The following is a 26,887-nucleotide window of genomic DNA, read 5'->3' as shown; positions in this document are numbered from 1 at the left end:
CTTTGGTGCTCTCCCATTTCTCAAAACATGCCAGGAGGTGCATTGGCTAAACTAAGTTGCAAATATGAGAGAGAGAGAGAGAGAGGGAGAGAGAGAGAGAGAGGGAGAGAGAGAGAGGGTGTTTGTGTGCATTGAAGTGGACACATCCAGGCTGTGTACCTGCATAGACTCCAGATCCACTATAACCCTGTCCAGGATTAAATAAATTTAAATCAATAAAATAATGATTTGTGCTCAGATATTCAGATATTTTGTTCAGATATTTTGTCTTTTAATCAGTTCTTTGTTTCCTTACACAAGACCTTGTGTATAAATGTATAAATGTGTGTCTGTTTTATAAACATTGCTGTATTCACTATAAATTTCCATGACATGTCTCATAATTCATAATATCTGATACACCCTGTGTATTTTTATAACCTGTGTATTTTTATAACCTGTGTATTTTTATAACCTGTGTATTTTTTTTAAATTTATTTTATTTCTTTTTTCTCTTTTAGTTATGTCTGGTAAGTTATCATCCTCTACTCATCTACTCTAGAGCTAGTGACAAGAACTGGTCCATTCCCATCATAATCCCATCATCATCTTCCATCATCCATAATATGTCACTGAGCAGAAACAGCTCATGGGTAAATCAAAAAATGTATCTGAATAAACAAAGGTAAAAAGAGATTTTTCTTCTAATTTGTGATCTGATGTTATACTTTCATTTAATTTCATTACAGTATCTTACAAACCATCCTAGCCTCTTTTAAATGGTAAATGGTTTGTTATTAACATCACTTTGTGTTGTGTTGTGTAGTGCCCCCTACGTTTGTCGTTCGGCCACGGAACCAGGTGGTGGGTGTGGGCCGAACGGTCACTTTTCAGTGTGAGGCGATGGGAAACCCACAACCGGCCATATTTTGGCAGAGAGAGGGCAGCCAGGTAAGAGAGATTTACCCTCACCATCATCATATACACAAATCAGGTATAACACTGTGAGCAGTGAGAGGTGAAGTGAATAAGACTGAGTATCTCCTCATCATGGCACCTGTTAGTGGGTGGGATATATTAGGCAGCAAGTCAACGTGTAAGGATTTGAGCGAGTTTGATGAAGGGCCAAATTGTGATGGCTAGACCACTGGATCAGAGCATCTCCAAAACTGCAGCTCTTGTGGGGTGTTCCCGGTCTGCAGTGGTCAGTATCTATCAAAAGTGGTACAAGGAAGGAACAGTGGTGAACCGGTGATAGGGTCATGGGCGGTCAAGGCTCATTGATGGACGTGGGGAGAGAAGGCTGGACCGTGTGATCCGATCCAACAGACGAGCTACTGTTGATCAAATTGCTGAAGAAGTTAATGCTGGTTCTGATAGAAAGGGGTCAGAATACACAGTGCAGGACGGGTCAGGGCTGTTCTGGCAGCAACAGGGGGACCAACACAATATTAGGCAGGTGGCCATAATGTTATGCCTGGTTGGTATAAATTGTAATAAAATTCTTAAAAATCCTTTTCCTTGATTTATTCAAAAAATTAACTACAAATTACTTTATTTAAAGCCAGACAAATTGCTTCATCTGCTTGATATGTATTATTTCATATAATACAATTTATTGTATTGCATGCTGTTTTTTTCTCACTTGTGTTAAATGAATGTTAAAGGATTTAATATGGTCCTTCTGCTTGATATGGAGAAAATCTAATCAGGTAGAAAAAGACACAGAAGCTCTTGAAATGTTACGCTTCAAAAGAAATGCAAATTGAAAAACAACCCCCACTTTCTACCACGTGTAAACTGCTCTTGCATGGATTCATTTGCATATTGGAATCTGATTGGCTCTTATATTTTATGACACAAGAGGTCTTGCTCTCCAGATATTCCAGAAAAATAAAATAAAATGGGGGCATAAAATAAATTCTACTGAAATGGTTAAATCTGAGATTGTTTTATTTAGAGTTCAAAAGTGACTTGAAGCTTTAAATATGTTTCTGTCTTCTCTCCACCCCCTTGTTCTTGCACTGGCAGAACCTTCTGTTCTCCTACCAGCCTCCGCAGCCCTCCAGCCGTTTCTCCGTCTCTCAGACGGGCGATCTCACCATTACAGACGTGCAACGTGCCGATGGAGGACACTACAGCTGTCAGGCACTCAACATCGCCGGCAGCGTCATCACCAAGGCCCTGCTGGAGGTTACAGACGGTGAGGGAAAGTCTATACACACACACACACACACACACACAGACTGAAGTTACTGCTGATAAGAAATGTAATTAAGACAATGGGGACAGAAACAGTACCTTTTTCCCAGCAGTGAAGAATTTGTGTGTGTGTGTGTGTGTGTGTGTGCATTCTCCCTCACCATTGCGATTTGGTGATGCAAATAAACGCCTGCATATCCATGGCTTTGGAAATGATTTGATTATCTATTCAGAGTTATGAGAATGGTCGAGTTTTTGCCTACTGAATGTTCTGTGGGTTTTATTCTTAAGATTTTTTAGTTTTTTTAGTTCATGCTGAATTTCCCTTGCCTTCTAATGTTTTTTGGAGTAAACATAAGCCATCCATAAGGCTCAGGCCTACTGATTTAAAAATACTCTGTTTCCATGGCAACTGGATACACAAAGACTGTCACTGTCCCACTGTCCTTGTCTTTGGTTTCCTCTTACCGATACACTCTTTCAGACACACAAAATAAAAAAAATAAAAACACCCACGGTCATTTTTTGGTTCGAAGCCAGATACCCAGCTGACCCCTGTCTTTCCTGGTTGTCGACTGTTATCACAACACTTATTTTAAAAGCTAAATTAAAAACCCTTGAAGGTCTGTAAAAGTAATTACACCTGCATAACCAGCATCAAAACAGACTGTGTAAGTGTCCAGACGATGTATATACATTAGTTTAATGAAGATAATTGCCCAGGGTGGTACCAGGCAGAGCTTGTCTAGGTGGCAGAAGAAGCACCGATTCTGCATGCTTTTTGGACTGTGGGTAATGATATGGTAATTTTAATGTTCTCTCGTTTGCCGCACCGACATCGGCAGGCACAAAATGGAACTCCCATACTCGGTGTACACTCAATTACACTTAATGGAAATGAAACAAGGATGGAGTGTATTTGATTGAATCTAGCCAAGCACTCAGCGCTTGTATGCGTCCTCCTCCCTTCCCCCATGCTTTTTCTTCTCCCAGTCTATGTTAATAATCACCAGTCTCTGCCTGGGGCTATTTTTCAGGTGTGACCCACCCCTCATCCCCTCCGCTCCCCGATATACCACCGCCTTTGAGTCATAATGTGTTTTTTTTCCTTCCCTCAGTGATATAGGGAAAGTAAAAGCCTGGTGTCTAAATGAGATTTTTTTTTATTAGTTGTTCTGACGTTATTTGGTGAAGGCCAGCCCAATGATTAGCCAGATGCTGGAGGGTTTTCAGAAATCTAATTTTGCCCTTTTCCTCAGCACATCTTATTTACCTCACCACATTTCTTCTGTTTTCCTCATTATCTTCATGTTTTTCTCATTCTTTGCTCAACAGTGGTTTCCGATCGGCCTCCACCGGTGATTCGACAAGGCCCAGAGAACCAGACCATAGCTGTAGATGGGACGGTATTGCTGAATTGCATAACAACGGGAACTCCTGCTCCGACGGTGCTCTGGAGGAAGGACGGGGTGCTTGTGTCCACCCACGACTCACGCATCTCCCAGCTGGACACCGGAGCCCTGCAGATACGCTATGCCAAGGTAAGACGATATACTTTAATTTTATCGCACGGTCACTAATACCACAACACATGATGTACTTACAGACGGCATTCCATTTACAAAGACCTTCCTGAACTCAATTTAACAACTACTTCTCTTTCATAGCAATCTGCAAAATTGCCTCTAATAGCCAAGCTGACACAACCTCTTTTCCTCTGCAATTACTATTGTCTCTTCACTCTGCTGAAGTGGATTTGGGTGTAAAATCCTCTTCTGTACAGAAGCACTTGATTTCACAGTGTGTGTGTGTGTGTTTGTGACTCACAGCTCAGTGATACAGGAATGTACACTTGCGTGTCCACCAGTCCAAGCGGAGAGGCATCCTGGAAAGCATACCTGGCTGTGGAAGGTAATCTTTATCTCCTAATAGTGTACTCACTGAGCTGATGTGAAGCATTTGTTTTGGTATTTGTGGTAGTGGAGTTGAACATTGAAACATGAAAGCTTTGCTTTCTTGTAAAGTAACCGATGATCTCCCAGGACAAAGCAGAAATCTACTGTCTGATTCTGAGTGTGTTAGGAATGAAATTGAGATGTGTGTGATTTGCTTTTTTCAGAGTTTGGAGTGGCGGTCCAGCCTGGCCGACCCACAGACCCAAACCTGATCCCTAGCGCTCCGTCCAAACCCGAGGTGACCGATGTTACTCGCACCTCTGTCACGCTGACATGGAAGGCCAACGCAAATGGAGCCACACCCACATCTTATGTCATCGAGGCCTTTAGGTGAATAGAATAGCAATAGACTTCTGTTTTTCTACTTGAATGAAGGCACCAATGATAGTGGTTATGAGAGCGCCTGAGATTCTGATCATCTGACTGTAATATGAAATTTCTGTTTTTTTTTTATCTTTTACAGTCAAATTATTTTCAGCATCGTATAGATACATATTTGTCACTGTATCGTGTTTATTATAGTATTTTGTGTGTTATAGCAACAAGTCACAGTGGAGGTGTCCTACTTTTGTTAAATTCTAATATACAATTGTAGGGACCAAAATATATACAGTTATATTGGTCGTATTTACATTATATGTATTCATATTGGTATAAAAACCCATGGAAATGTAAGGCTGTTGCTATGGGTTTATCATTTATTTTCTGTACCAAACACTGTTAAATGGTAGTTTACTGGAGCCAGTAATTTGCATTTGCTTCTTTATCTGGTGAAAACTGCTTTGCAGAAAATTGATAAAATCTCAATTCAAATGTCACTGGTTGATTGCTGCTGTTGCTGGAATTGGAAATGAAGTGTGTATAGATCTGTGATAATATCTCGCTTGCTGCACCCTGGCCTTAGAAACACTGTGTACATGTATACTGGGAGCATGATGGTATAAACTGAAATGTACTCTTCCACACTGTAATTATAGCCATGCATCTGGGAGTAGCTGGGTGACTCTTGCTGACCATGTGAAGACTGAATCATTCATGCTGAAGGGTCTGAAGCCTAGCGCAGTGTATCTTTTCCTGGTGAGGGCAGCCAATGCTTACGGTTTGAGTGACCCCAGTCCTATAACCGATGCCATACGAACACAAGGTGAGTGTCTGTCATTTTTCCATAGACTTTTTTGTCTACTCTGCATAGATTTAATTATTCGTATTCATTATTTTTTATTTCTGCAGATACTCCTCCCACCATACAGGGAGTGGACCACCGACAGATCCAGAAGGAACTGGGGGATGTTGTGGTTCACCTGCACAATCCCACCATCCTGTCATCCTCCTCAGTCAGGGTGCAGTGGACGGTGAGTGACTTCAAAATTTCCATTCACAAATCTTCTCATAGTTCAGTTTAGCATGCTTTTGTGAGCATGAATTATATATATGTACCTCCCGTGAAGCCTGACAGCTACCAGTGTGGAGAATGAACACACTGTTCTGTATACATGACATGCTAACATGCCCTTGATTGGCGAGTGTCTCTCTGATTGTTATGAAACAGGAAGGTCATCCTTTCCACCCTGACAGAAGGCCAAGTATTCTCTGTCCTCGGATGGCTGTGGCATTGACGAGATTGAGATACCAACCGCAGGGCGAATTCTTAAAATATTGTACCTCTCATGAGGCTCTGTTTCTCTTCTCTGCCAGTTCTCTTCTTATACATGTAAACATCCCTATTAACCCAAAAGCCTGTCAGCAACACCCCGTGCTTTGTTATTATGGACCGTGTTAGTCACATCCACTGTGTTCAGCAGTATTAATGTAACGGCTAGTGCTTTACGTCCAGCTCATTGCAGGTCCTCTTAAAGCACAGGCACTTGTGGCCTAGTTGGGACCACCTGTGCTGACAAAATGAGTTTTTATCAACGCAAGCGGGAGAGTTTGTTTAAACATTCTCAAGCGCCCTCCGCTTCGCTGCCTGTCAGCCTTTCCATGGCCCACGGACACGAGTTCATCATGATGAATGAGCTGACATAAACATACGTCAGAGCGGCCGTTCCAAACACGGACACAGAATGTAAATAGTTTAGCAGTGCCAGAGAGGGGGAGTGGCCAACCCCTTGTGAAATCTGTCTGGGCCTTTTTTTTGGATGTTTAAAAGGAAAGGAAGCTTCCCTTCTCATTAGCCAGTAGTGCGTTCTGTTGATAATATATGACCGTGGTTTTGTTCCAAAGCTCCACAGAAGGGACTGCGGGTTTCTTCAAACGGTTTCAGATTGCACAAAGCAGGATCGGCTGCTTTAGCGTTCTTTCTACCCCTGTTGAGCTGAAACAGCTGGATACAGATGAGAACCAATAACCGCATACCACCTTGCAACTCCCTGAATGGAAGCCTGTCACACTGCTTGCCCTCTCCTCCTTGAATGTGCTGGGAGTGCTGGGAGTGCTGAACGTGCACCGTGGCGGTACGCTAACCAGTCGCAGTGTGAGAGGAATCGGGAGCTGTTGGTGATAGTGATCTCATGCTGTGGTTTCACATTGAGGAGGGGCAATGGGACTCTGTCTGAGCTCTTCCACATGCATGTACCCTCGTTGACTACAGGATAATCCTCTCTTTGCGAGCCGCCAGCCCATAGCAGCTCAAGGCCATGTTATTTATCAGGGCTGAGATTGCTGTTTGCATGCGCATGTGGCTTATAATTATGCCCTTCTGGACAGGATCCTAGCATAGGTCTGTGAGAACAGGCTTCAGACCAGAATCAACAAATGAGTCATAAATAAAAACTTTTTAATAAGGGCTTATTGCACTCGCTGAAGTCATCTTATTTAGTCGGTGATTTAGTTTCATCAATATTTATGCAGATTTCCACGTCTTCAGAGCTATGTTAAACAAGTGTAATTAATGTATTTAATATTCAATTTTTTAGCAAGTATAGACTAAAGCATATATTTTACTGTGATTTTGAGCGGTGGAGCTTGATTTAATTCTGCTCAGTTCTCAAGATGAAAAATGCTCTTAAATGTGAGGTCAGAATCTTGGGTAACTTTGACACACATATTTTTGGTGCAGATCCTATGCAGTTGTTCAAACCACAATACTGGCATTCAATTCTCACATACCTGATCTTTAGATTCACCATAACATCACCCATAACACTGTGAGGCCAAGTGAAGTGAACAAGTCTGGGTATCTCCTCATCATGGCACCTGTTAGTGGGTGGGATATATTCGGCAGCAAGTCAACATTTTGTCCTCAAAGTTGATGTTAGAAGCAGGAAAAATGGACAAGTGTAAGGATTTGAGGGAGTTTGATGAAGGACCAAATTGTGATGGCTAGACCACTGGATCAGAGCATCTCCAAAACTGCAGCTCTTGTGGGGTGTTCCGGTCTGCAGTGGTCAGTATCTATCAAAAGTGGTCCAAGGAAGGAACAGTGGTGAACCAGTGACAGGGTCATGGGTCATACCAGAATACACAGTGCAGGACGGGTCAGGGCTGTTTTGGCTGCAAAAGGGCATAATGTTATGCCTGGTCAGTGTATGTCCCTATGATGTGAAATCTGACATTGAATAAATCGTAACATTGGTGTTATACTATTTTATATTATTAAAATCATCCATGATCATATCCAGTGACTCTACAGTATGTGTGCTGTTCTCTTCCCGTCCTCTAGGTGGAGCAGCAGTCTCAGTACATTCAGGGCTACAAGGTCATGTATCGGCCATCGTCAGAGTCCGGCGAGCCTCGTGGTCAGTGGGGAGTGTTTGAAGTACGCACTCCTGGCGAGGACAGCGCCATTGTACCTCAGCTTAAGAAGGGCGTCACTTACGAGTTTAAAGTGCGTCCGTTCTTTGACGAGTTCCAAGGAGCTGACAGCGAGGTGAAGGTGGTCAGGACGCTGGAGGAGGGTGAGTGCAGTGATGATCAGACGAGTCCTTTGTGAAAGAACTCCGCAAAGTCAATTTTCTAACAATCATTTCTCACTCATCATGCATTGCGTTTGTTATTTACACACCACTAACTGGCTAGATTAGACTCCTCATCATTATTCCAGCTCGTGTGTTATCAGCAGCAGCGGAGATGCCTTCTGTAATAAACGAGAAATGCGGATGATGCATATTGTGATGATATCACTAATGAGGCTAGCGCAGAGGTCACTGAAGGACCAAATGAGACGCTGTTACTCAGTAAATTTCTTCGTGCGTGTTCTAATAAACCACAGTTGTTTGGAAATTCTTATAGTGAATATATTACATTGTGCCAGGGATTTCAGCTGTCTAAAGTACAAATTGTGTAGCTGATTGTTTTGCGAGTTCTTCCAGCTAGGCCTTGCCTTAGCCCACTGGCATCCCTGCAGTCTGAATTATATTTAAGAACAAAGTGGTGAAGCTGATTAGCCTGAAGGCAAACTGACTCGTTCTAATTACACTCCTCAGCCTCGTGCCCTGCAACTTTCTAATTAATTCTCTAATTCTCTAATTCTCCAGAAGAATAAGCAGCAAATTGAGCTCCTCCAGACATTTTCTGATGTCAAAGATACATATTTGTACTTCACCTCACCGTTTGTGGGTTTATATGACCCTTAAGGCCAAGAATGTCTGCAGTTAAGTGTAGAGACTGTGTAAGTGCAGTATTCAAGCCTGTTATTTTCTCTCTCTCTCTCTCTCTCTCTCTCTCTCACACACACACACACACACACACTGTACATACAGACACACAGTCAAGCAAATTAAATTCTTGACTCAAGCAATCAAAAACTCTGCATGTAGACTTTCAGGAGTTTCGCTGTAAGTGAAGGAGAGCAGAAGCTCATTATGTAAAAGAAACTAATAGCAAATGTGCCCTGAACATACCACCATCAATTTTGGGTCACATGTCTGCAGTCATGACAATATATGGTTATAAAAGAGTTTACACAGCCCCGTTAAACAGGCAGGTTTTTGTTCTTTAACTAAAATAAATCATGTCTGAACTTTTTTTCATCTTCAGTGTGAAATGACAAAAACAAAAAAATCAGAAACATTTTTAGTTATGTAAGTGTGCACAACCTCTCATAATTGGGGGTGTGGCTGTGTTCGAAATGAACCAATCACATTCGATCTCATAGATTAAAGTAACGATCATACAGCCGTCATCAGTGAAATGATCCCGATTAACCCCCCGAAATAAAGATCTACAACTATTTCTGTAGGATTTTCTTCACATCTTCTTGCTTTCATTCAGCTTCTGAAGTCATGGTCTGCAAAGAGCTTATAAAGTATGCACAGTGTCTCACTGGAGAGGGGTGTAAAAGGATTTCCCAAACATTAGATGTACCAATGGATACATCATCATCAACAAATAGAGAAGGCACAGTGACATCTTCAAGAGCAGGTTAAAATGTACGACAAGACAAACATTTAGCAGGGAGACACAAGACCACATGACCTACAGCAAGATTACAGGAGCTGCAGGAAAATCTGACAAGTACTGGTTCCTCTCTGCGTGTGACAACACTCACTTATATTCTTCACATGATACATGGCTACAGGGTAGGGTAGCTAGATGGAAGGCTTTTCTCACATCCAACTAAATCACCCCAAATAATGTGGCAAAATATGTTACGGTCTGATGAGACCAATTCCAAATGGTATAATAATTTCAGAATTCTAAAAGTGATTTTTGGTGCAAAAGGAAGGAAGGATAAGTGGGTGGATGGAGGGAGGGAGGGAGGGAAGGAAGGAGGGAATCAAAAGAAGCTGCTTTTCTTCAAAACTCACGCTTTTATCCAGGTGCTACGAATCATGACTAGCCACAAATGCTAACCAATTTTAGGTGTGTGCTAATAAAGTGAAGATTTCTACCTTTCAGCATGACAGTAACCCAAAGCAGACCTCCAAATCCACAAAGGATTTTTTTTTTTTTTTTTTTTTTTACATGCAAGATTGGGATATTGCCATGTGAAGATGTTCATCGTGCTGAAAGGCTGAGTGTTGGGATAAAAGCAGAACGGCTTTAACAGTGTATTAGTTTAGGTTTATTCTTATGCAGCTAGTTTATTGTAAGTTCTTTATCATAGGCTGGAAAATGTCTGACATGATTGATCTTGGTTTTATTTTTATTTTTTTTATATCAGAAAATCTTTATATCCAATGTAGCTAGGAAAAGGAAACGGCAGGCTTGTATCTTCAGGTCTGCTGGTCCATCTGATGCAATAACCTGGAATCTAGGGCCAAATGGAATGGAATAAGAAATATAAGTTGGCTGTCATTAGTTTTAACTGAATATTTTTTCATCATCGCAGCTCCCAGTGGCGCACCACGTGGCGTCACCATCACCAAGAGCGACACCAACGGGACAGCCATCCTGGTCGCCTGGCAACCGCCTCCAGAGGAGGAGCAGAACGGAGTGGTGCAGGAGTACAAGGTAACACCAGGACATGCCTGCTCTCAGACCACAGAGGGTGCTATACAGTGTAGTTAATGGGAGTATAGGAAGTGATCCAGTGCAACCGAAGCGATATACAGACCCCTAGTGGCAAAACTGATCAAGTGTCGCTTTAAAAGGAAATGCGTGGATTACTTAGTAATGTTTTATTCATTCTAATAATAATCATGGCTAAATATTTTCCACTTTCTGATCCCGCTCTAGATTTGGTGCCTGGGCAATGAGAGTCGATACCATGTCAACCGTACCGTTGACGGCTCCACTTTTTCCGTCGTCATCCCCAGTCTGTCGCCGGGCATTCGCTACAGCGTGGAGGTCGCTGCCAGCAACGGAGCTGGACCAGGGGTCAAGAGTGATGTCACCTTCTTTCAGCTGGGTTAGATTACATTATTATGATTTATGTCTTTGTTTCTTAAGTGCAGTCTACAGCAAAAATTCTATACCAATTATTTCTTTGAGAAAGTTTAGGAATCATACTGGTTCATACTGGTGAGTCACTGGTTTATTAGCTGTTTGTGTCTCCGCTACACACAAACACTACACTACCTTGTAAGCACCATATCAGTGTCCGTGCTATGCTGAGAATAGCCCACTTCCCAATCATTATCAGGTCAGCAGTTGTCTTATGATGATCCCCTTCAATGCTTTGCATAAGTATTTGCCCCCCTTTCTACATGTTGTAATGTTATAATCTGGATTATATGCCATGATCCTACAGAAAAGTTTAAACTTCACGCAACAAACCCATGAATCGTGGTAGTGAATGTGTATGCCTCATGTGTCATGGACATTTTATATTCTGCAAATTTAAAGATAAAAATCCCAATGAAGTCATTTCAGGTCCAGTTTTAGGACAATGTGGAAAAGTGTAAGGGAGGGGTGTGAATGTTTATGCAATGCGCCGTAACAAGGAAAAGTGTGTAATGTGTAGTGTGTAAGCATTGCACATTACTCTGGCTGTGTAGTTTGTGTTATGTAGTTATGCACTGTTGCTTTGCTGTTCTGAGGTCTTTACCAAAAATAAATAAATAATTATTATGGCACTTAGAACACTTCCTGCAATTTTAATCAAGTCTCAAATAATTCTAGCCTTGCTTATCAGTTCTTTTGTAGGTTATGCAACTAACACACACACACACACACACACACACACTATCAAACTAGAACACACTTGAGTGTTTTTACCTCGAAGCACTTAATACTGAGGTGCCATTATGTATTTATCGGCTCTTTTATCTGGTGTGTTTAATCACTTGTATTTTCGAGGCTGTGAGTGGAAACACTTTGTATCTTAGATAAGTATTCATATTAAAGGTTCTCATAAGTGTTCGCTATCGACATGCCATTTTGCAGACTCATCTGGCCAGGTGTGGGACAGTTTCGATGACCAGGACACTTTTTCCAATATCTCTGATGTGGTGAAGCAGCCTGCTTTCATCGCAGGCATCGGCGCCACCTGCTGGGTCGTGCTCATGGTCTTCAGCGTGTGGCTCTACAGGCACCGGAAGAAGAGGAGCGGCCTGAGCAGCAGCTACGCTGGCATTCGGAAAGGTGCGTGTCTCACGCTGATTATCTTATTGCTGTAAATATTCAAATTAGGGTGTACTGTTATAGTGCAATATCAGAATCAGTGTCAGAAACTGAATCAGAAAGGCGTGTTTCTTATGTTGATGATCTTATTGCTGTTACAGTGCAGAATATATCGATTCAGTTCAGTTGTGTAGCACTTTTAATAATGGACATTGTCTCAAAGCAGCTTTACGGCAAAGTATAGAAACAGAAAGAAATTTTAAAAATTATTTCAGAAGCAAAGTGAACTTTTTCGGCTTGACCCCTAAATCCTAAAACGTCTACATTGTTGTGTTAAGGTCATTATAGCTCTCTGATAAACAGTACTCTTGGTCAGTATTCATATCCAGTACTCACTCGATGTAGAATCAGTATCCCAAACAGACAGAATCATTAACAGAATCAGTGTTAGAAACTGAAACAAGGGATTTGTTTGGATGCTGGAGTCAACAACGAGGAACACAATTCAGACAATATAAAATATGCAATAAAGTGTACTTAAATGTGTGCCAATATACAATAATCCGACAACAGACAGTGATTTAAAGTCTACAATCATTGGCAGTGAAAATCAACTATTACATATGATTACAGTGCGACGTAATTAGTGTGTATTTCAAACGCTTGCATCATCTCCGTGTCACTTCCTGTTCTCACTTCTACAGCCTGATTTAGCAGCACAGCAGATGGAGAAAGTAATTGTAGCTCTGACTGTTCACACAAGTCTGTGGAATGGCATGATACATCAGCAGTGGCTGTTCATCCCACTGTGCAAATGAGACGGAGAAAAATAGCACTAGTAAAGAGGCTTTTTTTTCTTCCAAACAGCAAAAAAAAAAAAAAATCTCGAAACATGAAATGGCTGCACGCTTAGAAAAATGTGTACGTCTCTGTCTGAAAGCAGATCACGCTGCATTTGTCCTCACCATAGTAATTTAATTTCTTTCATTCGATCACGGTTTGCATTTTGCTGCTTCTCCGGTGCTATCTGGTGCGGCTGCTGTCATCTGCTTTCATCCTGGAATCGGGAAAAGCAGCTCGACTGATAACATGGTGAAAAAGTAGGGGGAAAAGTGTTCAGGTAATCTTTCCAGCGGAGCTCAAAAAAAAAGCCTGAAAATCAGAGGAATAGCACGTCAGAGACGCTGCTGACATTCACAAGCTGACATTTGGAAGGGGTGTGTGTGTGTGTGTGTGTGTGTGTGTGAAAGAGAGAGACAAAGTGTGTGTGTGTGTGAAAGAGAGAGAGAGAGAAAGTGTGTGTGTGTGTGTGTGTGTGAAAGAGAGGGGGAGAGAGAGAAAGTTTGTGTGTGTGTGTGTGTGAAAGAGAGAGAGAGTTTGTGTGTGTGTGTTAGAGAGAGAGAGAGAGAGTGTGTGTGTGTGTGTGTGAAAGAGAGGGGAAGAGAGAGAAAGTTTGTGTGTGTGTGTTAGAGAGAGAGAGAGAGAGAGTGTGTGTGGTTGTTATTACTCTGCTCTTGTAGTAGAAGTAGGGATGGATGGATGGATGGATGGATGGAGGGATTGCTGGATGGATTGATGGGTGAAGGGATTGATGGATGGATGAAGGGATGGGTGGATGGATGGATGGATGGATGGATGGATGGATTGAGGGATGAAGGGATGGATGGTGGGATGGAGGGAGGGATGAAGGGATGGATGGAGGGAGGGATGAAGGGGTAGGTTTAGAGGGATGTAGCTGTAATTGTCCCTCAGTTCTCAGGCTGTTTGTTTTCAATCACACCACAGATTTTTACACAGGTGCTGACGTTTATACTGATATAATACTGACCTCTTACTGACCTCTGACCTCTTCCTGTTGTGATATGCGAGATGCCTAAAAACCTTTCAAAGACCTTTCTACTTGTTCAGCTGAAGTGACAGATGACTAAAGTGAAAGACCGGTTCAGTTTCATTGACCTGTCACCTTGTCCAGTCTTGTTCTGTGGTTAGTATTAAAAAAATAAACTGGACGTTGAGGTAATTATTATTTACTGGACCGACCATGTGTGTGATCACTTTTGTAAATGGAGTCATAGAGCATCTCAGTCTTCGCCTTCATTTATTTATTTATTTATTTATTTATTTATTTATTTATTTATTTTTCACGACAGATTTTTTTGTGGTATTTTGAAATGTTAGTCATGTACAGGATTTTTTTAATTTTTTTGTTGTTACACTGATTTGCCTCACGAACATGAGCATAGTGAATAAATATACAAACATAAAACATATACAAATATACCAGTTTAATATGGATTTATTAGTGTAGATATAGAACTATAAGAAACAAACAAAAAATTCAAAATGTCCATTTGGGGTCATTTAGCCAAGAAGTTTGTGAAGCCTGATAATAATTATGAAGTAATATATAATTAATAATTAATAAATAAAGCCATGTTTTATTATAAATAAATAAACAAACAGACAGACAGACAGACAGACAGATAGATAGATAGATAGATAGATAGATAGATAGATAGATAGATAGATAGATAAGCTTGGCTAGTTGTGATAAAATTGTCTTTCTTCTTCATTCGAGACAGAATATTCCTCACTTTAAAAAATCTTGTTCAGCTCAGCTACCAGTTGCCAAAACACAGGTCAAACTGGTCAAACTGGTGGACCCTCTTTGCCAGCTGGTAGAAAGGAAATGTTTCCGGAAATCCTGTGATTAATTCTCCAGCATAGAAAGAAAAGAACACAAGGGTGAGGTTATTAGAAAACCAGAAATATTTATCACTGAATGTAGGAAAGAAAGCTGGAAAATTAAAAAAAAGAAAAAGTATTTATTGCAAAGATGAGCTACCAGTTTGACCAGTGTGACCAGTTTGACCAGTGTGACCAGTGTGACCAGTTTGACCTGTGTTTTGGCAGAGTTTCAGACCAAGCTGGATTTATTTTAATTCCCCTCTACTGCTTATGTGATATCTGATGCAGTTACATGTGTTAACACTTGCTTTAAATTGGAAATATCTCTCTCTCTTTCTCTCTCTCTCTCTCTCTCTCTCTCTCTTTCTGTTTTTTTTTACAGTTCCCTCGTTCACCTTCACTCCCACAGGTATGCAGACTTCTTCACATTTTCCGCTATTTCACGTGTGAACAGAAACAGCAGTAAAGAGTAAATGTGATGAAACTATTTACAGCGCTTTCATTTAAACTGTTGTTTTCGAGCTCTCATGTCCTATCTAGTCATTGAACATGCCAGAAATGTTTGTGGTGATTAAAATAATGCGTCAAAACTAGTTTGGGTTTTTTTTTTTGTTTGTTTTCCCCCCAAACCTCTTTGACGTATCCTTGCATGTGCAACAGCATGCCCTTAACCACAACCCAGCTCTGCCCCTGGTCTCATCCTTATCTTCACTGCCCCCAGGGGACGGTCTGTTAGTGTGTGGTTCCAGTGAGTAATCCCATCTCGATTAGGACATGTTTGAACTTTAATTCCCATCATCAAGTGTATCAGCCTGGGGATCTGATCTGAATCTGTTGCCTTCTCGGATGCACGTTTGTTTTCGCTCCCAGGTTGAGATTATGGATATTTGTACCTGTAGATGGATGACATGAGTCATAAGACAGATGCGAAATGGCTTATTTTGTTTGGATTAGTGAAAGGAAGAGAGGGATTGAGCGTGAGGTAACACGTCCTTGCCAATAGAAGTGGTTTTATGCCGGCTGACTCATGAACGTTCTCTTTTCTGTCCTGATTTAGTGGCATATCAGAGAGGAGGAGAAGCTGTGTGCAGTGCCGGACGGTAAGTAGCCGTTATGACGTGTGTTTACGTCTGTGAGATCCGAGTCAAATGCGTGCGTTCTTCCTGGGAGAAGACAAAAAATTAAACATTACAGAGAAAATCCAACAGGGGGAGATGTTGAGCCAAGACACGATCTCTGTCTCCCTCCACCCATACAATCAGGATATGATCTAAATAATAGCGCTAGCTATTAAAGTAATGACATTTTATATCTCCGCATAAGCACAAACATGCCCCAGATTTGTAATTTTTTGCCGTTTTAGCTTCTCTAATACCTTCCTGCATGAGCGTCTGAATTTGCATGCCTGCCTGCAAACCTGTAATTAAATCCCAGGCTTGACTGTGCAATGGAACAAACACAAATCACATTATCCTTTAAAGCAAAAAAATATATATTAGCACCCCCTAAGCTAATCTGAGCTAAAATGCACTGAACCTAGTGGAACAGAAAACACCCAGGTTTTACTATTGAACCCAAGAGTATAAGCTACAGTGAGTGAGAGTGTTTCTTCAGACCATACACACACACACACACACACACACACTCTTCTCTTCTACCAGTTAAAAGAGGTGCTCTGTTCAATGGGGAGGCTGGAAAAAATATGCCTCGGAATGACATTGGGTTTGATGTTTATTTTTTCGCCCGGAGCCGTGGTTATGAAGTCACCTCGAAGAAGTCGTACAGTCACGAAGAGAGAAATTATTTATTGATTTCATGGCTCTGCATTATGAATCGCGTCCTATAAATACTCTATTTAGCATGATGTATCGTCAGTTTTAGTTTATTTCTACATAGATGATGTGAAGATCAGACCCTCGTCAGACATTTTACTCGATATAAATGACAGAATATACAATTTATATGTCATAAATGATCAGGATGTCTACATGCCTGCTTTGTGTTTTTGCTTGCTTTTTAAATATGCATGTTTAGGTTTCTAATATTTAGGTTCATTTTAGAGAAAATGATGCACAAAATTCTCAATATTCAATATTTCCTGACTAATCTAATCACCTGATGGGAGAAATGAGGTTTCAGAGTACAAAGTCAACCACATAAAGTCAGGATAAAAGTAAAAACGGATTTCTCTGTCGTATTTGAAAACTGTTACTACCGATTTAACTGCATATTTGTACAAATGATCCTTTCTTCTTTTACCATTACAGTAAATTACCATTTAATTTTTTACATCTAAATCTCTCTGTGTATTTTGCAGGCCTGGCTTACTGAACATCGGTGACGCAGCCAACCAGCCCTGGCTAGCGGACTCGTGGCCTAACGCCTGTGCTAACCACAAAGACTGCAGCATCAACTGCTGTAACGGCGGCAACGGAACCAGCGACAGCAACCTGACCACCTACAGCCGTCCAGGTACGAGCATCTAGTACATCAGGATTGAAATAAACTTCTGCTCCAGCTCTCACGACTCTCTCTTACGGGGTGAAAAATAGCAGCCACCTATTTGGTGTTTGATTGGTTAAAGGGAGACCCTTTTGGCTAAGAGACTTAAGGTTTGTACATGAAACGAACACAATTGAGACTCACAAGTTGGAAGAGGAAAAAAGGAAGGAAGAGGCAAGATGTCAACATTAATAGGGAAGGTAATGCTGCATATCAAGAGCAGGGCTTCATTAATTAGGGAGGAAATGTACCAGATTGTTTTCTTTAATAACACCTTGTGGGATGGCTCTGGTTGCCACTATGACACCAGGTGTAGAAAGCTATTCTCTAAAGCATATATATTCAAATGTACTAAAACATGGGTTATAACCAGGAAAAAAAAACACTAAATACAAAAATCACCATTATGATTAGTTTATTAGCTATTTAGAAGTGCATTGGTTCATTATGATGCTCTTGTAAATGTTGTAATTTTTTTGCAGTGCTGTTTTTAAATGCTGTCCTGGTGAAAGCATTTTCTCTTGTAGCTGTAACTAAGGGGTTAAATAAAAAGTAGTAATTATGAGAATCATAGGTTACTACACTGTAATACACTCTAAGAAGATGGTTCCTCATGGGCTCTTTGGATAGTTTAAGGTTCTTAGCTTCCTATTTGGGTTAAACTCTGGATATATTGGGAAAGAGAGACGCCCTGACGTAGATGAGGTTTACGTAGAGCGTTCTGCCTGAAGGACGCACGCTTTTCCACACAGTTTAGGAAAATGTTTTCCAAACTGGTTCCCATGTTTTTTGCTCTTTGCCAACTCCCAATGTCTCTAAACCAATTAATCAGAGCACTGATTACCTGCTACACATATGTTTTGAGCTGTGAGAGAATGAAAACATGTCTTTGATTGCTTGGATTAGATGTGTTGGGAGCTGGGGACAGACCAAATATGTGCTAGTCTGGGGTTTCTCTGTGGAGACTGAATTAGGAAGCATATGGATTAGAATTGCAGAAAAAGTACATAAAATACATCAATAAGATGAAATTAAATAACTCAGTAAAGAGCTGAAAGTCGAAAAAGTTGGACCTGGTCCGGCGCCACCTACCTGGGGCGGAGTTAAAAAAGTCCAGGCAACTTAATAAGTGTATAGTCTTGTGTTGTGCAGCATTGTGCTTGCTAGGTCAAGGGGTTAGGCGAATAGGAGGAGTTAAAAGCTGGATCAGACCTACTTCTAGTTCTGCAGCAAGCACACAATCTTTAATAAAGAGGTGAGAAAGAAGAGACAGGTGAAAATGACCAGAAAGACTAAAGGTTGATAAGAGCAGGAAGCTTTGACCAAATAAGGAAAGCAGACAGTCTATACATGGAAAGGCGTAGAAGTGTGAGACAGGACGGACACGACAAAAACAATTTCATTTCCTGTGAGACTAAGCAGCATGAGGGCTATTTGTATGAGCAGAACTCGTACATCACCTGCTGCTGCTGCCGTCCCTGCCATACCGCTTACACACAAGCCAACATACTCGAAAACCTGTTGAGGTGATGCTTTAAGCCAATGCACTATTCAACACAAATGTCGCACATTTATCATGAAATGAATCACACTCCCTTCCCGTTACTTACTGACCATGGCCCAGTTTATCAGGTCTGTTGGGAGCCGTCAGATTGAGGTGATGTTGTAGGGAACTCATGGCTACAGATTCTGTATGTTACTCCAGATTTATTCTGATCAGAGGACAGAGTATTTATATCAGAAATCAAATATTCTCTAGGTTAAGTCTGGGTTAAGGCAGGACTACAGAACATCATTGATCAGGAAGCCAGAACGAGATTCACTATGATTAAATAAAGAAGACCAAATAATATATAGTGTACCTTACATAATTATGTACATCTGGATTATTGGAAAAGTAGCCTCTTTAGTGCCTTTCAGAACTCTTCTGAAGCAATTAGTCTGCCGTAGAAAGACGCTGAGGAGGACACAAAGCCAACATCAGTCTAATTGGCTTCCTGCAATAAAGCAGGCTGCATTTTATGGGGGCTCCAGTTGTTTGTTTTAGCTACTCAGATCTATTGGTCTGCTCAGGTAGGAAACCAAGATCGATCCATGGCTGTGTACTTTGTGGGGGGAAAAAAAAACATGTCCTTGACTGTGGCTTGCTTTATCCTGCCCATCTGTGCTCACTTGGATTCATAAAAGTTTTACTATGACAATCTTCCTCCTCTGCTGCTGGAGATAACATCAAGTAATTGTATCACCATAGCGTTTCATCGATGCATGCTTCTCTGCTCGACAGTGGGACTTACACGGGACGATGAAGGTTGTGATGCTAAATATAGATATACTGGAGACAGACTAGAGTACGAGACGCGCTACAGTCGCTGAACTTTAAGATTACAAATAAGTCCATTATACATGATAAAAGATTACAAATAAAATAAGAAATTCGAGATGTCCTGCTTAAAATGGCAGTGTGGGAACATCTGTCATGCAGATGTGGATGTTTAGTCAGTTTACACATGAACAGGGAAAAAGCAAATCCCAGAACCAACCAACTGAAGGTCCACCTGTAACGATTTCCACATAAGGCACAGTGCTGTGATTCTCCCAGAACCCTTTTCTCAGTATTTCATAAAGAATGATGGAAAATGTGACTATAAACCAAACAATAAAGCAAGCAATGAAGCAAGCAGCAGAAAAAAACCCTCCATTTTCAAGCACATTTCCACAGATGTTCCACAAACTAATGCCTTTTAGTTAGTCCATTTATCTCTCTCACTCATAGAAGAATTCAGTTCTTTATTCCGATTGGTCAGAAGCTGTTAATGCGATAACACATAATTATACATCTTTACAGTAACAACATTAGGAGATTTGTTTAAAGGTGTATAATTGTTGATTGGAAGGTTTCTGTACTGAGGCAATTATCTTGCGATTTTGAACGCAGAATTTTTCAGACACAGGAAGGTCTTCAGGGGTTTGGAGAGGACTTTGAAGACGCAGTTTCACAGTTACATGACAAGCTGTGTTTTTTATTACCTCCAAGAAAGAGAAGCTTGGAGAAGGAAAAAACGTTTATAGCTGCTATAATGTTAGTGAGAACCTGAACGAACTTGTCTTGTAGACTTTCCACAACCTGAAATGTAACTTTAAATATAAAAAGAAATATCCATGTTTTTTAGCTTTAGCAATAATACTAATACTAAAAAGACTTTTGGCAAATTGATGTGCTACAACACTTTGCAGCATGCTGTTATAGGAAATAATGATCATCTTTCTGTATTGTGTGAATTGCATCACCACTTCATCGGTGATTATTGTGCAGCAGAAAGCACAGCCTGTTGCTTTACACATTGTAAATGAAAACTTGCAAGTGTAGACAATCTGACATGCAACGACAATGTGATTGATTTCTTTCTTTTCTTTTCTTTTCCTCAGCTGATTGCATTGCTAACTACAACAGCCAACTGGACAATAAGCAGGGAGTGCTGATAGGCTCGGACTCAGCTGTGTACAGCGATGTAGACCTGTCGAACAAACTCAATGAGATGAAAACCTTCAACAACCCCAGCATGTGCTACATGGGACCCGGAGGCAGCCCACCTACACCGTATGAACCCACTCCTTACGCAACCACCCAGCTCATCCAGTCCAACATCATGAGCAAGAACAGCGGTGCAGGGCCTGGTGATTTCTGTGACAAGCGCTGGAAGCCCCAGCAGCCGAAACCCCCGGATCTACCATCCCAGTTACAGTTCAACATTATGGAGCAAAACAGGCTGAACAAGGGTGAGCGTTTAAAACAATACAGTCACTTTCAGTTCTGTAGTCTGGTCATCATGTTATTATTTCTCATGTGTATTTCTTGTCATCTGAAATCCTGAATCCTCAGATCATTACAGAGGCGGTGAGGTTAGTCTGCCTGCCACCATTCCCTATAACCAGGCAAATGAGCACAGCTCTGCAGGGTCCTACCACAGCTCCGACAGAGCCAGCAACAGCACCTCGGGTATGATGCAAGCACACACACCATTACAGCAACCGTGTGGGCGGTCAGTCAAATAAATAAATAAATAAAACAACGGCTGTGAATTGTAGGAATTTGCTTGGCTTCTTATGAATATTACTTGATAAGTAGAAATACTTTTACTATTAGGAATAAAGGCAAAAGCTTTAATTTTGGTGTTGCTTCTAATGTTAATAAAATTGAACGGGGAACAGCGTTCTTGTTTGTTTGGAAAATGATTTATGCCCTTCATATAGATAAATCAAATAGGGTTCTACAGTTCTACAGTAAATAATTCAGTATAGGGTTAAACTGAAAAAAGTGTAAACAAGATAAATATGAGTAACTCTTGGATGTGGAAAATGTGGTAAATGTTCCCGGATTTTATACTATTAAAGGATTTTTGCATAAGAGTAACTCGGTTATTTTTGCTCGAGAAATAAATACAGTTCAAGACCTTCAGCATCAAGTGAGACTAATAAGAAGGCAACGTCTTTTACGCTAAGCTTTAATTACGGAGGATTTCCTCTCTGTCATGCTTCATACATTAAAAATGGAAAGCTATTTAACCGTGGACAGAGAGGGAAAAGTGTAAAGTTGGAAATGTGTTTGAAGGTCATCCATGTTTTTCTCCTCAGGGAGTCAAAATCATAAGAAAGGAACTCGCACCCCTAAACTGTCCAAACAGAGCGCAGTGAACTGGGCTGAGCCACTGCCCCCACCTCCGGTCAACCCCCCTACCAGCCGCAGCTCTGAGGACTACCTACATCCCATGGATAAGAGGTACACACACACACTCACACACACACATACACACAACACAATTAGGCAGTTTCTATATTCTTCATTCGAGAGATCATGTGTTGGTGTTGGTATTTGTGCAGCTTTGATCCAGACCCCCAGAAGCTTCCGAGTCGCATGTACCTGCACCAAGGGGAGACAGAAGAAGAAGAGGAAGAGCATGAGAATCTGGTCAGGTGTCCCACTCCACCTATCAGAGGGGCAGCATCCTCCCCTGTGGGAATGTCCTACAGTCACCAGTCCACAGTCACGCTCACTCCCTCTCCTCAGGGAGATCTACACAACAACCAGGAAGATCGCAGGTACTGCACTAACACCCGGTCATCTGCAGTCTCTGCACACTCCAGCATGTTTTCAGCCCAGTATCTATTCACCTTTTCAGCTTTTAGTGTTATTTACACCATATACAAGTATACAGTAGGATGAAGTGTTAAAAACAGTGAAACAGTAAACTGCACGTATTACAAATTAGGAAAGTGTCGAAGCACAGAGGAATGAATTACGACCTGTTTTGGTGTGGTCCATGTTCAGCATTGTCATGTTTTGCCATTTCCCGCCCATATGAAGGTAAAAACCACCCGAGGTGCAATTTTTGTTTGGTCCCACAGGATGTCAGCCCTGATACACACCTCTACTGCCATAACACAAGCCACGAAGCATCCCAATTATCTGTCATACTTCCTGTTGTTACTCCCTGCCTTAATGAGTAGTAGGAGTGGCTGAAGATATCTAGTGCATCATATTAAACCATAGAGAGCTGATGAAACTTGTTCTTCTTCTCAGGCGCTACACGACGAACCCCCCTCCTCCACCCCAGGCCCTTTCACCTTTTTCTTAGCCAACAAGGGGTAATATATTTATAGAAAAGTTAAAAAAACAAACAAAAAAAAATGTTTCTTCAAATCTGATATCAAACCCTCTCTGAGACGCCCCAAGTGCTTGTTCATAAGCATCTAAAATATGTTATCTTCAACCACTGAAATTCTGCGTGAGGTTATCCAACAGAGCTACATCCCACACTGAAAGCCGACAGAGTCCTGACTCATTTTATATCAGACTTGCATCAATAAAATAATTGATTTGTTTATATGGATTGAAAATGTCTGATAAGATCAATGTCTGATTTCCAGTGTGCTGGTTAAAAGGGATAGAAGGTGTGCAAGTGGTCAGTGAGTCAGTTCAGTGGGAACACTACACTAAATACAAAACAACACAAGAAGTGGGTGATGGTAATTTTGAGATCCTTTCCTCTACTCACTTATAATGGAAGCCTAGGAGCAGTTTTTAAAGTTGGTGTATAAATATATATTAAAAATATGCAAATTCTTAGGATGAGACAGGCATGAGAGAACACTGGAGCAATAAGAAATTTTGGTTCCACACAAGACACTTTCGTGTTTGACTACATTGGTAAAAATTCTAATGCATTTCACTGAATTATTCATTCATCAGTGTTTTTATCATAAGAATGGAGAAAGGTGGCTTTGTGGTTTGCATGTTTGCCCCACACCTCCAGGGTTAAGGCCTCGATTCCACTTTCTGCCCTGTGTGTGTGTCTGTGTACCCCAGTTTCCTCCAAAGATATGCACTGTAGGCGTACTGGCATCTCTAAATATTCCGGTATGTGTGTGTGTGATTGTGCCCTTGATGGGTAATCCCACCTTGTGCCCCAAGTCCACTGGGGTAGGCTTCAGGTTCCATGCGAGCCTGTGTAGGATGAGCAGTACAGAAAATGGATGGAAGGATGGATGGATGGAAGTATACACAAAACAGGTTTAGTTTTTTCAGAACAGAGTGATTTTTCCCCCATTATTTACTTGATGCTTCAGATTCAGTGGGTCAAGACTGAAAAATGCTGGAATACTTCGAACAAAATATAATTTCTCCCCAAAAGAAGAAACACGGAAGCAAACAGACACCATGCACTTGTGATTAGATCTGACTTGCAAACTGTAATCTAATTCCTCCCAAAAGTTAATTTAATGGATATGGTCACAGCTCTGCGAGGGCCAATCAGATGGTTCCACACGGCACTCAGCGGTCTGTTTCTACAAGGACACTGCTTTGTGCTTCTCCAAATTGCTGGCCCAAAATAGGAAGTGTAAAATTGGCCACAATGTGTTTGTATGCTGTAGCATTATGTGTTGACATCACAGACGCAGGGGGCTGAGCAGGAACCATGAAAAAAACAAAAAACAGACCATTATTTCTCATCCATCACACTTTACAATTGGTGTTATATTTTGAGGCAAGTTGCATTGTCCAGATTTCTACCAGATCCAGACTCATCCTCCAGACTGCCAGACAGTGAAGCATGATTCATCACTCCAGAATTACAAAAACACTTCACAGCGTTATTTATAATTGAGCAGCTGTAGCCGTGCATAAATTTGATGAACGGTTTTGTTGGAAAGAAGGTATTCTAGAGTGGTGTCATGTGGAGGCGTGTGTTTTTATTTTTTTTTAATCCCACTCCCACCCGTTCCTCAAGCAATTACTTCACTTTGTACCTGTGTATAATATTTTTTAATGAACTTGCTTCTATTTCCTAAATCTAAACAAATTAGTAAATGAAATTACAGCAACCCTCACCAGAATAAATCATTTACGATACTCATCACGTCCAGTACGCTCTTATATTAACGATTGTGGCTTTTCTTTGCCTGCTTCGTATCTGACCGCCCATTTCCCGCCCATATTAAGGTAAAAACTGCCCAAGGTGCGGTTTTTGTTTGGTCCTGCAGGATGTCAGCCCTGATACACACCTCTACTGCCATAACACAAGCCACGAAGCATCCCAATTATCTGTCATCCTCCCAGTCACTACTCCCTGCCTTAATGAGTAGTAGGAGTGGCTGAAGACATCTAATGCATCATATTAAACCTGATGAAACTTGTTCTTCTTCTCAGGCGCCACACGACGAGCCCCCCTCCTCCACCCCAGGCTCTTTCACCCTCGCACACCTACGCCTATACCGATGGCGATGATGAAGAGTGTGATCACACAGATGGTGAGTCGGGCCAGAGGCAGTACCAGCAACACCCAGGATCCCACTTCCAGGCTTCGCAGCAGATCCAGCAGCACCAGATGCATCTCCCACGCCGATTGCATCTCCAAAGGGGCCTGGAGCAGACTCCGGCCTCCAGCACGGGTGACCTGGAGAGCTCGGTCACTGGGTCAATGATCAACGGCTGGGGCTCGGCATCTGAGGAAGACAACGGCTCGTCTGGCCGCTCCAGTGCCATCAGCTCCTCCGATGGCTCATTTTTCACTGATGCTGATTTTGCTCAGGCTGTCGCCACGGCAGCTGAGTATGCTGGCCTGCGAGTGGCCCATTATCCGGGGGCGGGGCCTGAAGACATTGGAAGAGGCGGTGAGTCACAGGAATGAGAGCCTGATTTGAAGTAGCACTTGACATATGACTATTTCTTGCATCTTCAGTTGTAGGTTTTTATAAATTGGGTAGCAAAAGGGGAGACAAGAGTACTCTAATTATTGCCATTGCTTAAGTATGTATAGGGCACAGTTACATTGCTATATATGGTGCAAATTAAAAACAGTACTAGCTCGGTATATATATATATTACATCCTGTTAGCTGCTTTCTGATTGGTCAGATTGATATTCATGTGTGATATACATTAAAAAGCAGCTCATAGCATTTGTCACTCGACTGCTACATAAAAATTGTCTTTATTTCCATGCTTTTGTACTTTCCCTAAACAGTTTTGCTAGTCAGTATTTTAATGACAATGTCTGTGTACAGCTATGACCACATGCCATTGGTACATTTAGTGCACTGTGCTGGACCGGATGGTCATTTTTCGAATGCATCATACCCCAATAAATTATATATGCAAATGTTTATGAGCTGTTAGATTCAAGATTCAAGAAGCTTTATTGTCATTTCAACCACATATAGCTGACGCAGTACAGAGTGAAATGAAACAACGTTTCTCCAGGACCTGGTGCTACATAAACATACAACAACATATGAAGAAGAAAAAGGCAGTTCCATTTCAGAAGTCCACGTTTGGTTTTGTGGTATTGTATTGTGGTGAAATGTATTGGGAGGGGTTTTGGTGGTCAAATGTGGCATGTGGTGACTGATGTATTTAACACTGACTCAGATCTTGAAGAGATTCAAGCAACCAGGTTTAAATATGTTTCAAATGCATCTGTGGTGCAGAATCTGGACACTCGAGAGACCAGACCAGATGTAAACAATGTCACTGAAGTTAAAATTGGCCTGGATTGGCTTTCTCTTTTAAAGCCTGCAAGAATAGACTGACATGTTTTTTTCTTCCTTGAAGGTCAACGATACCACATTGGCCACCGTCCCAGTAGCCCTGTGTCCACAGACAGCAACATGAGCACTGCAGTGATGCAGAGGAAACCACACAAAAGGCACAAGCAGCATGCAGCTGGTCACCAGAGCCAACAGCAGCATCAACATCATCAACAACAACAACAACAACAACAACCAGATGAATATACAGACGGTATGATGCTCAAATATTTCACAAAGTCTGATAAAGTCAGTATGAAAAAGACATGACGTCACTTTTTCTTATTTCAGACCCATCAATGCCCCTGAGCCCCTCCTCAGTTGGAATGAAGACCACCAATCATGGTTCCAGGTGTGGATATGAGGAGAGGGGTGCAACGCTGCCCCGGATGGGCTGTGGAGAGTCCAGAGACAGGCGAGGAAGTGCAGGAGGCTTCCGGACAAGAGAGGCCTCAGCTGAGCGACGAGGGGAGCATGATAAACACCGGAACACACACGGAGGAAAAGGTGCTGGCAAATCACGCCAACACGCAG

At 41.5% G+C, this 26,887-nt stretch overlaps 1 protein-coding gene across 3 annotated transcripts in view; it reads left to right on the top strand.

Moving 5' to 3' along the window:
- The window catches only part of LOC131366782 (roundabout homolog 1-like), a 192,397-nt gene that overhangs the window by 162,236 nt on the left and 3,274 nt on the right, over positions 1 to 26,887 (top strand). For 2 of the 3 annotated variants that reach the window (XM_058411537.1, XM_058411539.1), the window contains 22 exons: positions 501 to 509; positions 806 to 930; positions 2,011 to 2,182; positions 3,517 to 3,722; positions 4,011 to 4,092; positions 4,301 to 4,466; positions 5,114 to 5,280; positions 5,367 to 5,488; positions 7,798 to 8,032; positions 10,408 to 10,529; positions 10,755 to 10,926; positions 11,904 to 12,101; positions 15,151 to 15,177; positions 15,826 to 15,868; positions 17,086 to 17,240; positions 20,697 to 21,047; positions 21,151 to 21,267; positions 21,903 to 22,047; positions 22,149 to 22,367; positions 24,976 to 25,439; positions 26,379 to 26,567; positions 26,645 to 26,887. In XM_058411537.1, the coding sequence (XP_058267520.1) occupies positions 501 to 509; positions 806 to 930; positions 2,011 to 2,182; positions 3,517 to 3,722; positions 4,011 to 4,092; positions 4,301 to 4,466; positions 5,114 to 5,280; positions 5,367 to 5,488; positions 7,798 to 8,032; positions 10,408 to 10,529; positions 10,755 to 10,926; positions 11,904 to 12,101; positions 15,151 to 15,177; positions 15,826 to 15,868; positions 17,086 to 17,240; positions 20,697 to 21,047; positions 21,151 to 21,267; positions 21,903 to 22,047; positions 22,149 to 22,367; positions 24,976 to 25,439; positions 26,379 to 26,567; positions 26,645 to 26,887 (3,729 nt within the window). The remainder of the gene's footprint in view (positions 1 to 500; positions 510 to 805; positions 931 to 2,010; positions 2,183 to 3,516; positions 3,723 to 4,010; positions 4,093 to 4,300; positions 4,467 to 5,113; positions 5,281 to 5,366; positions 5,489 to 7,797; positions 8,033 to 10,407; positions 10,530 to 10,754; positions 10,927 to 11,903; positions 12,102 to 15,150; positions 15,178 to 15,825; positions 15,869 to 17,085; positions 17,241 to 20,696; positions 21,048 to 21,150; positions 21,268 to 21,902; positions 22,048 to 22,148; positions 22,368 to 24,975; positions 25,440 to 26,378; positions 26,568 to 26,644) is intronic. The other variant, XM_058411538.1, reaches the window with a different exon arrangement.

The sequence above is a fragment of the Hemibagrus wyckioides genome, linkage group LG16, assembly GCF_019097595.1.
Source record: "Hemibagrus wyckioides isolate EC202008001 linkage group LG16, SWU_Hwy_1.0, whole genome shotgun sequence".
Lineage (NCBI taxonomy): Eukaryota > Metazoa > Chordata > Actinopteri > Siluriformes > Bagridae > Hemibagrus > Hemibagrus wyckioides.
This window is presented reverse-complemented; position numbering and strand designations above follow the sequence as displayed.